This window comes from Mytilus galloprovincialis, chromosome 3, assembly GCF_965363235.1.
Source record: "Mytilus galloprovincialis chromosome 3, xbMytGall1.hap1.1, whole genome shotgun sequence".
Lineage (NCBI taxonomy): Eukaryota > Metazoa > Mollusca > Bivalvia > Mytilida > Mytilidae > Mytilus > Mytilus galloprovincialis.
Genome location: NC_134840.1, coordinates 62,520,142 through 62,531,986, shown reverse-complemented (window position 1 = coordinate 62,531,986; position 11,845 = coordinate 62,520,142). Strand labels below are relative to the sequence as shown.

The window sequence follows — 11,845 nt, the reverse complement described above, 5'->3', positions numbered from 1 at the left end:
TGATTCAACTTTAAATATAATGCCAATGTTTAAAGAATATCAGGAACTTGTTTCTAATAAAATGATACAAAACTGTAAAGAATAAGATCCTTATTTTATAGGAACTTGAAAAAATTGGAACCGCTCAAAAACATTTCTATTGTTGTAGCTTTGTTGTTACCATAGAAATCGAGCTTGTAAAATTGAAGACTCAGTTTATAACATTTATACAATAGATCTATACAACTGCATGCCATTAATTGTTTCTAATTTTAACATGACATCCTTCAAACGCTTTGAGTACACACCTGTGGTAAAATATAAATATACTGCCTGGGCTGTTCAGATAGTACTCCCACGTCATGTGCTTTTTTTGTGAATGAGTTACCCGGCGTCATAGAACGATGACGTCAGATAATGAGCATTTTAGGGGAAAATACACACTTGTGAAACCGAAAATCATCACAACAAGGAAACGTAAACAAAAGATGCTAAAATGTGGTATAAGCCATTTTTTTTAATACATATGAGACAAGTTAATTATCATTTAAATTCATCCAAAACTATCTAAATATGTTATTGTAAATAGTTTGAGCATGTCACTTATTCTGTTTGCTCTGTTCTTTTATGCCAATTAAACAGTGCGTTTATTTATGGGAATGGCAAATATTTGCCTCCTTCTAGATTGATTCAATCTAAAAGAATTGCCGTATTTGTCCTATTATAATCGAAATAATTCATGGGGGCTTGAATATATCTAGATTTTACCACGGGTTGTCCCTTTATGCTGATATTTTACCCCTCGCTATTGCTCAGGGTAAAATATTTGTCATAAAGGACCAACCTGTGGTAAAATCACTATATATATTCAAGCCCCCATGAACTGGTCATTGTTATTCCATGACCAAACTTTTATATTGGAAAAAAGTGCTGAGTATTATGAAGTTAACTGTATGTTCAGCAGTTTCCTTAATGGAGCTATTGGGTTGAATTGCTGAAACTTAACCAAACAGATGTAGACTGATTTTGGCCAAGAGATTTAAAGTAGACCCAAAATACCTGTAAAACAGTTTTATTGAAAAAATACAAAGTAAAATATATAAGAAATAATAGACAAAAAATTATCTATAAACAACATATTCAAATACAACTTGAATAATACCCCATATATATAAATAACAATATTTTACGGTCCTTATAAATGGACGGCATGAAAAGTATCACAGATATCTGACGGATAAATTGCTGATTAAAAAAACAATTAACCATATTAAATAATACATATTACATTGTGCACATTGAATAATATATAGATACCATACACTTGACTGTCTTGAGTATTTAAAATAAAACACAACTATGCTGTCTCATTTACTATAGAATTGGTATTCAATATTTCACATACTACGGTAAAAAGTCTAACAAATGTCAGTTGTGTGTAGATTCTACTGAAAGGCCCAAGTTTTAAACATGTTCATACAATAAAAAAAATTGCAATGTAATGTACCGTATTGCCCAAACAAAATGTCTTGTTAAATTGTTTAGTTGTTAAGAATCTTATATGCAAATATTTACAAAATAAATTTTATGGATTAAACTTCATTGTCCAATTCTGTTTACATTAATTCAGATAATACAGGATATATGGACCATTATTATTTAGATCAAGCTTTCAACATCTATATTGACCTCACTCGAACCACAAAAATGAAAAAATGGAAATGTAATATACAGCCATACGTCACTTGTATTAATTTGATTTGATTGGATTAAATTTTCAGATATTTTATTCTGAACAAATCAAATAAAAATATGCATCTACACAAACTTTCACAATTCTATGTTCATTTTAATAATTAAGAAATCATGGACTCAAGAACCCTTATTTGGCATGTATTCCAAAAGTTAACATAATGTGGAAACTTTCAAATTGAAGTGACCACAACTTCACAGTTCACTACCTTAATCAAAACTATTAACATGATAGGATTGATTAAGAGACACAATAAAACAGAATATAATATAAATATACATAAACATGTACTTCGTTAGACATTTTAATTCATGATTTACATTTACCTAAGGTGTTGTAACCCTTAAATAATATTGAAACCCCATTACTCGAAATGAATAATACTTAAACACTCACTGTGAAGGAAAATTTACAAAAGCAACTTCAGAAATTGCAACACAGACTGTAGAAATATGAACTTTGAGGAATCATTACTACAATTCCTTTAAAAATATTGCTTTTTTATTGCTTTAACAATATTAAATGAAAATTGATAATTCAAACTTTCAAGAAATTGACTCATTGATATTTTATACAAAAGTGCAAAAGCTTGAAACATAATACACCTTATCCCTATTTGTTCGCCATTACTGGAGATCACACAGGTTCCCGTAAAATTTTGACATCATAAAATATCTGACGCCACAATGGAAAAGTGATTGTTGTATGAGTCAAAAGTTCAAGCGGCTGGGTCAGCCGGGATTAGCGATAAAGTGTATAGATGTAGTTTCCTTTTCCAAAAAATGTTGACATCAGAATATAACTATAGATTTTATAATATATATATAAAAATAAATTAAAATATGAATGAAATAGTTCATGTTTCAGAAGATAATTTCTAATATTCTAAATCACTGCATTCCTCTTCGCTATCCTCTGGTTCTTCAGGGTCAGTATCTGGGTCATCTGGTTCAACTGACATGTCTTCTTCAGTTTCAATCTCCAGTTGAATGTTATAATCTAAAACAATTTAAATATATGAACGGTTTTTATAATCAAGTATTCATTTTCATATTTTAGTGATTTAGTATAAATGAAATGACATTGCACAGTTCAAAGGATGCAATGTCATTCAAAAGAAAGAACCCATTTAAAAGTATGAAGTCATCCTGTTTACTCACTGTAAACAAACTCCTTGCTTTTGATTCCCAGATGGTTACCTGAACCCCATCAAGCTCCAAATCTAAAGACATTAAAAATAGGATAAAAGACTGGCTTAATTTTGTTGCTGAAAACCCTGTTTTCCATAGGGCAATATGACAAAATATTCAAGGGAGATGATTTCACTAAATATTTTACCCAATATTTTGCTAATTTAGAAATTTAAAGATATTTATAGCAAAAGTTACAGGAAACATAGTGTATTTAAATTTGTCCTTACTTTTCCTTTGTATTTTAGGATAATCCTTTAAAGCCTTGGCAGTATGTCCTCCACCATGTAAACTCCAGTGTACAATGTTAACAGGGTTATCTGTTGATGTTACAAATGTTTCATTGTCTCCACAAAAATGAAGATTCTTAAGCTGAAAAGAAACAGATAACAAAAACATAAATTATAAGCCCCTGGTCACAAATGCTTAATTTTGATTTTTATATATTTTTTTTTAGAACAAATAGAAGTGTGAGCTAGAAAAAATTTAATGTAAAGTTTTTCATGAAGGCATTTTTAATAAAAGCCAAAAATACATTTCAATGGAAGTTTAAAAATGTTGGTACCCAAACCAGAGGGGGTCTCAGATGCTCTAGAAGACAAAGCAGATCCTGCTTCATTTGTGGCACCATTGTGTTGTGAATTTAAGTACAAATTTGGTGGTGCCAATTAAGCAAGTACTTGTAATTAGAAATAATTGAAAAATACTTGTAAGCTTTAAACATTTTTACTGCATTATTACACACAGAATTGCAGTATATCTCTATAGATCAACTAAAATGATTATATATACATACTGTGGATTTTTTATTAGTTGTTTTGTGGGGCCAAGTGAACAACAAATTTAAATTATCAACAACTTACAACTTATATATAGGCTTGAATAGAGACATCTAAACAACAAAATGCAAGTTTTCCTCAATCCATTGGTATCCATGAAAATAAATGAATTCACAGTAGTTTGGATAAAAAATATGTAAAATTAAAATGTCATACTTACAGTTGTGTCAAATTTAAATGATGAAAGGCACTTAAAGTTATTCCTGTCCCAGAGCTTGATGACTTCTTCATCCATAAACCCATAAGACAAGAAGTAAGGTCCATCGTATGGTACTGTTAACATTGCCTGTTTACTGTGCCCTGTTAATCTGTTCAGCAGTTTTCCTAATGAAACATGCATACATGTACTTTTTGTTGACAAATAATGTATTTAAAGTTTAAAGGCTTACTTGGGAAATAGGTATTTTTATGACACACTATTCAATGGACAAACAATATTTTTTACCTATGTCAATACAATTTTTTGTACTAGGAACTTCAGTTTATTACATGAAAATAATTTTGACTGACATTAAGATATGTCACTAAATTAGGTATGCAGTTGTGCTTAAGAGATAAAAATATGATAGGCAGTGGTTTTAATCACATCTGAAATAACTTCTGATATCCATAATATTCAGATAGCTGTGATCAAAATTGAACAAAATTATTACATAATTAATCTGAATTTCTTGCTCTTATCACTTATAATGCAACTTGAAATATTAACTTATTACAGCGGCAAATACCAAAAAGCTAAGTACAATGTAAAAAACTGACAATAGCCAGCATTATAAATAAAACCCATTATTGTTGATTTGTAATCTGAAAATTAACCTAATTTAAAATTTTGAATCACTGTGAACATAATAAAATTGAGAATGGAAATGGGGAATGTGCCAGAGACAACAACCTGACCACAGAGCAGACAATTTAAGTAAAGTCTTACCACTTTCAATATCCCATATTCTAATGATAAAGTCATCGTGAGCGGACACAACTTTCTCATCATCCAGGAACTGCACCTCATCTAATGCTACTGATAAAGGACTGTCTATCCTCTTATATTTCATGTGATAAACTGAATCCACCAATTGAAGTGACTTATCTTATAAATAGAAAAAAAATCTTTCATGAGTTTTTTTTATATATGTTACATTAGTCTTTATTAAAATGTTAGTCAAAATGCATCAAACATAATAGTTAATCTTCACCAGAATCTTGAATCAAAATTACACAATCCTTGATATTTACTTCCCAAGATATGTGTTAGAATATAGAGGTATTTAAACGACAGGAAGTTTATGAGAGATAAATTGGAAAATACATTTCACACTGTACATCATATTCCTATGAAACATTAAACCTATTGAGAGCTCTTAGAATGTTTAACATATGGATATCAGCAATTCAAAATCTTAATATGCCCTATGACAGGGGAAAATAAATTGATATTCAGTGATACCACTTTGTCTGAATATCATATTATTCTACTGGCCTAAATGTCCTTTAATAAAGACTTTGCAACAAATGACAATAACAATTAGCTACCTGTTTGAACATTCCATAGAAAGCCAATAGGTTCACTCTCCCATTCCTCGGTTGTTACAATCTTACACGCAGAGAGAACAACATGATTGCCATTAGGACATACTGCAGCTACTTTTGATAGTACTTCCATTTTGAGATCTTTTGGTGTGACGGTACAAATTTTACCATTTACGATATCAAATATAATAAAAGTTTCATCTGCCTTAGCCACAATGGTACTGCCACTTTTATTGGTCTGAAAAAGAAGTGAAATTATATCAATAATACATGGTTTTTTTTTAAGAATCCCTTTAAAAAAAGGCAAATTATCATCTTTTTTTATTTTAGAACATGAATACACAGTTGGTTTTGATAGTTTTTAAATCCCTGCTTTTAAAAAAATTATGATTTGTTTCCTAAAAATGTGCCTTTTCCGAAAGCTGGTGAAATGTAGGTATTAAAATCACATACCAACTAAGAGGTAATAAATCCTTTTAAATTCTTTGTCAGCTGTAGATGTATGTTGGCTTGGTTTTGGTCACTTTTTAAATGTCTTATATTGAAAACCAATTTATTTTCATGGAAGCTTTGTTTTGTGCTTAGCCCTTACAAGCCCAATTAATTCAGATTTATTTTTCATGATTTTTAAATATTTTATCCTTTTACATAATATATAGTTCTTTCCTCTCAAAAAAATACTCATGAAAATTTGTAGAAAAAGAAGTAAATGGGTATCCATCTATGGCACATAATCAGTATTATGAACAGCAAAAAAACACAAAAAGAGAAGGAGCAGCCCTTTTCTTGCTGTTCTTCATCCTCACTGTGTATATGTAGCTTTCAAAAGAGAGCAAAAAAACTCTACAAGTTAAGGCATCGATTCTAAAAAGAATTCTGGTTGGGTTACAGTAATACTTACAAAGAAATTATCGATTCTAAGGTCTTTGTCAGCTGGTGATTTATGTATTTTAATCACTTTACCAGTTGTGGTACTATACACCTTAATATTCCTTCTTCCTCTAGATAAACATATAAACTCTGAAACAATATGCTGATACAATTAATTTCTGACATCCATTTTGATAATACTTTGATTTGACAGACTTATATCCATTCAATTTTCTACCAAAATGTTCTCCACAATCACACATGATGTTGTCTTACCCCTGTTAATCTAAAATTAAATTTTCACACAATTTTACAACTGCTTCTAAACAAGAAAATGAGAGGTGAAAATTTTGATGTAATTTATTTCTAATCTACTTCAATTGTTGATTTTACAGTTGCAACTATCTGTTATAAAAGAACTCTTAAATGAAATATATTGGCTCAGATATTGCAGTGCACAGTCATGCAAGTTTAACTTACTGCAAACTAATCACATAAGCATTAAGTGCAAACCTGCCTAAGAATCACTCAGCTGTTCATTAATCTCAGAATGTAAAATAGTGCATGAATATATTGTTTCCGTATCATGTTCTGTTAATCCAAGATATGAAGGAAATACAATAGAAAATATCAATTGAGGGGAGATAACTCAATAATTTGCTATATTTCTAACCGAAAAAAAAATTCATGTTTTTTTTTCTGGCCAAGTTTTGAAATTTTTCTAAATAGCCTGATTCTTACAAAGACTGGCACTGTAAATGTATTGAAGTCTAACCTTTTCCATCATTAGTCATTTTATATAGTTTACATCTGTCACAGACTCTGCCTTGGAATACAGTTTTTATGGTCATTGTTTGTAAATCAATTGTCTTCGGCTTCAGACTCATTGGTAGTACAAGTACAGTGTTATCATCTATAACTTCAAGTAGATGTGAACCTTCATCCTGTTCATAAAAAAAATCATCAACAATTAAATAAAATATTTAGTTACTTTTTTTTTCTCTCTTTTCATCCTTAACTTTCTTTTAAAATTCACATATAATGCATTGTACAGACAGTTTAAACAGTTTAACCAAATGAATTTAGATTGTCTGGTTCAAATATGACTGAGTTATACATATGTCTATTCTACTATTTTAACTGATACATATACCAATTCTACTTTTTTGGTAAAGATTGCATGAAATATGCAATCGAAACCCTATGGTACTGACTTGATTTCTAGATCTTCCAAAGGTTTATCACTACCTTTGATATACACAAAATATAGTTTATAGATCATAACATTCTTTATCGCTATTTTGTGCATTTTTCCTTTGATCTTTTTTGCTGATAATTTTTCATATATGCTACTCGCTTGAAATGGAAAATTATAGCTAGAAACTAAGGAGGCACGTGGCCTTGCTAATTAAATTGACATGAAATTGACAACTTCGTCATTGGTAAAATAGCGTTAAACAGATTATCATTGGTCATCTCAACTCGATTGCTTTTCTAGCTTTCACAGTACCAGCTCAAGCGAGAAAATCAATCTCGTTGAGATGATCAACGACAATCTATCAATACATCCGATCCATGAAGATTTTCATAAATTTATCAATGAAATATATGTTCAGATATTCAAGTCACAAAATGATGTTATACTTGTCAGGAAATTACATCACTTTTGCAAGGTGCAAGAATCTACTATCTGTTCTAAAAATATCAATGTCATTGTTTGTCATCTTTAAAATTTGGAGTTATCTTCCTTTGTCCAGAATTCTAGTTGAATCAGCTATATTGAACAACCAATTAGTGCGGTGACAGAAGTTTAAAAAGTCGTCTAGATGGCGAGTTTAATCTCCCCAAATAACACACGGCTAAAAATGGTCTTAACTTAAAGACAAATATGTCATCTTTAGTTTTTGCCCTGTCGTCAGAATTTCGTACGGTCACATTTTTCTAAAAAGTCGTTTTAATGACTAGTAGTATATTGGAGAGTTTCAACCCCCCTTTTTCAAAATGAAAAAATGTGTATGTTTGCTTACATTTAATTGAAATAGTTTTTCCTGAAGCTATTTTTATATGTCAAAATATTCTATTTAGTATTTTATTTTCTTCTAATCTATAAAATTTGCGAAGTTTGGACCGTTTAAAATTGAGGTAATTTTAATTGCAAATCCAGACACAAACTTTAGTTTCTTCTTCATAGTAGTAATAAAAATTATCCCATAATATTTTAAGCATATAGTATTTCATAAAACTAATAAGTGATAAAAATTTCGGAACCAAAATATGAAAAAAACTTAAGAAATCAATGGGAAAAGAAATAAGTAAAAAACTTCAATTTCAACACGGAACTTAATCACTTGCCTTCCGTCACATTTTGTGTATTAGTCAATAATTTGCTCTCAACTGATATATGAAATAACTACCTTTTTCGCTATTATATACACATATTTTCAATTAAAGTGCTATGATATATGCCACATACTTTGTTTGTATATGTTTATATTCTTTGTTTTTTTATTATAAAACATCAAATATACTTTGTCAGAAAAGTCTTATTGTAAAATCAAAATAATTGAGGGATAGTTTCAGTAAATATTCTGTGATATGTCAAGTCCGTTGCAACTTGCTCCATTAAGTCCAAAGAAAAGACAAAAGTCGTTAAGTTTTATGCAGTGCTTAATATGCCAAAAAAAACTCGACTGACATTTTGAGTCAATTTACCAGTATAGGGAAGTCGATTTTTGTATCTGCATTGCATAAAAGATTGGATGAGGTGAACATCAAGATGCTTCATGCGATAGCTGTTAATTTGAAGAACTTTGTGCAGGCAGTTTATCATTGTTCATGCTACAAAAGTTACACAAGTAAACATATTTGTTCCCCCTTTTAGAGCGAGGAAGCTTCTAATCTGATATTTAATGACGACATACAATTATCGGACTGTTGTCCCTCAGTTTCGGGTATTTGTACGCGTTCTAGAATGCAGTCGTTCAACTGGAGCGCTTGTATATTTTGTTGCAACAAAACATTTTAGAAAGATCAAAAACTACTCAAGTTTGAATCAGATGAGCGTATTAAGAATGTTTTATCCGTGTCAGATCTAGATAAAGTTAAAGTTGAAATAGTTTCCCGTCCATCTTTTAAACTTCAAGCACTCTGTCATTATAAAAAAATCCAAACTCGTGGAAGCAGATATCTCAGATCACGATACTGCTTTTACTAATTTTATTTTGGCTATTGACAACGATTTAATGTTCATTCCTCATGACACCGTTACTTGATAAATATAGATCTTTTCTTCCGGCTGATTCTAATTTAAAATATTCTACTTGTAAAAGGCAGTCTAAACTCATTGATTTCTATAGAAATTCAGTTGTCAAACAACTTCAACAAGTTCAAGACAAATATAACATAATATTTAGTAGCAAAATAACTATTTTCGATGCCATATCAGCTGCTAGTCAATTGAAAACTGACCTCAAAATCTCAATGTCAACTGTAATGGACACAAATAACGGACAGATATTTCATTCCGCTGCAAGTATACTTATAAAAGACATCGAAACTCTACAGAAAAATACCCAACTTCGAATGAATTGTCTCTTCCTTCTTCAATTCAGTCAATGCCTTCGAATTTATTGTAATTCATTTTATGGTTACCCGATGAAACTGCATACAGCCAAGACTATTCTAAGAAAATGGCACCAGAGAAATTGCATAAATGCTAAGCAATTGTTGAGTCAATCGTTTGTGTGGCCAATTTTTTTTTAACTCCTTTTCATTTAGGATTGGCTTTACAAATGTACCATGAGTTTGGTTCAAAACACCTTGTTAAAACATTGAATGCCAATGGATTTTATGCTTCTTAAAGTAAAGTGCGACTCTATCTAATGTGTTGCAAGCCATGAAATTGAGCGAATTCAAGATAGTGTGTACGTCTCGTATAATGTTTCCCCAGCATCTTTGCAGACAAGCATATGGATGTCATCACACCTTCCTAAACCCCCTTTTAGATCTCTGTTAAATCTTGGATGAATTGATAGGGATGGTTTGAAGCTGGTACTTTTTTTTAGGAACAAATGTCTTCGGACTTCCTACAATACCTTGTCTGTACTTGCAAAGAAAAACTCAAAATAATGTGTTTGCTTTGAGCAGAACCTTTCATTTGCAGACCTGTGACCATGAGTGAAATGTGTAGAAATATTAAAACATGTCTTGTGACGGTTGATAAAAATGAAGATGATGGAGATAACGGTTGATTTGGTATAAAGCTTGTTGCACTGGTACACACAGTCCCAGCCCCCAGGTTAGGGGAGTGTTGGCGCGCCCTTAAAAAAGTTAAACCCTACCACATTCTGTATGTGTCTGTTTCAAGTCACGAGATGGTAATACAGTGTTTGTCGTTTGTTTCTATATACTATATTTGTTTCTTTCTTATTTATTTTGTACATTAATCAGGCCGTTAGATTTTTCCTTTGTTTTAAATTATTCATTTCGGGAATTGAAGACTTTGCAGTATGAATTTTACTCATTGTTGAAACCCGTACGGGACCTATAATTGTTAATTTATGTCTCATTTGGTTACATTTGGAGAGTTGTCTCATTTGCAATCATATCACATCTTCTTCTTTTTATATGGAATACTTTTGAAGTTTGTGGTACGTTGCAAGGAAAATAAACAGCTGCGCCATGAGCGCATGATACGCCCGACGTCTTGTGTGGAAGTTTTATGCAATAATCATAAATAGTTTCTGAGGAATTTTTAAGCAATAACCATTTATTGTTTTTGAGACACGGCGGGACATGTGAAAACCTCCACCCTGTTTTTTTTTTACAAATATCACTAAAATAAAATTTTGAATCAAACCAAAAAGTATACAGATCTTTAAATTAGTATAACAAAGAAGTGTGTACAGTTTCAAGCAATAATCATAAATTGTTTTTGAGATACGGCGTGACATGTAAAAAAACCCTCCCCTTTTTTACAAAATACTCAATAACTCAAAAATAAAATTTTGAGTCATCACCAAAAAGTATACAGATCTTTAGATTAATATAAAAAAGAAGTGTGTAAAGTTTTAAGCAATAATAATAAATCGTTTTTGAGATACAGCACAACATGTAAAAAAAAACTCCCCCTTTTTTACAAAATACTCAATAACTCAAAAATGAAATTTTGAATCATCACCAAAAAGTATACAGATCTTTAGATTAATATAACAAAGAAGTGTGTAAAGTTTTAAGCAATAATCATAAATCGTTTTTGAGATACGGCGCGACATGTAAAAAAACCCTCCCCCTTTTTTACAAAATACTCAAAAACTCAAAAATGAAACTTTGAATCATCACCAAAAAGTATACAGATATTAAGATTAATATAACTAAGAAGTGTGTAAAGTTTTAAGCAATAATCAAGAAACGTTTTTGAGATACGGTGCGACATGTGAAAAAAAACACACCCCTGTTTTAGTTACAAAGTGCCGTAACTCAAAAAGTTTAAATCTTATTTTCACCAAAAGTATACAGATCATTTGACCATCATAAGAAACAACTATATTAAGTTTCATGAAATTTGGATAAGTCGTTCTCAAGTTATGGTGCGACATGTTTACGCCGGACAGACGGACAGACGGACGGACGGACAGACGGACGGACAGACGGACGGACACCGGACATTTGTATACCATAATACGTCC

General features: G+C 30.9%; 1 protein-coding gene across 3 annotated transcripts in view; it reads right to left on the bottom strand.

The window, feature by feature from the left end:
* Positions 1 to 2,215: 2,215 nt before the first annotated feature.
* Positions 2,216 to 11,845, bottom strand: part of LOC143068587 (NACHT domain- and WD repeat-containing protein 1-like) — a 45,733-nt gene continuing 36,103 nt past the window's right edge. For all 3 annotated transcript variants that reach the window (XM_076242769.1, XM_076242771.1, XM_076242770.1), the window contains 7 exons: positions 6,934 to 7,102; positions 6,190 to 6,308; positions 5,292 to 5,526; positions 4,690 to 4,848; positions 3,922 to 4,085; positions 3,153 to 3,294; positions 2,216 to 2,731 (listed from right to left, as the gene is read on the bottom strand). In XM_076242769.1, coding sequence (XP_076098884.1) covers positions 2,610 to 2,731; positions 3,153 to 3,294; positions 3,922 to 4,085; positions 4,690 to 4,848; positions 5,292 to 5,526; positions 6,190 to 6,308; positions 6,934 to 7,102 — 1,110 coding nt within the window. In that variant the 3' untranslated portion in view covers positions 2,216 to 2,609. The remainder of the gene's footprint in view (positions 2,732 to 3,152; positions 3,295 to 3,921; positions 4,086 to 4,689; positions 4,849 to 5,291; positions 5,527 to 6,189; positions 6,309 to 6,933; positions 7,103 to 11,845) is intronic.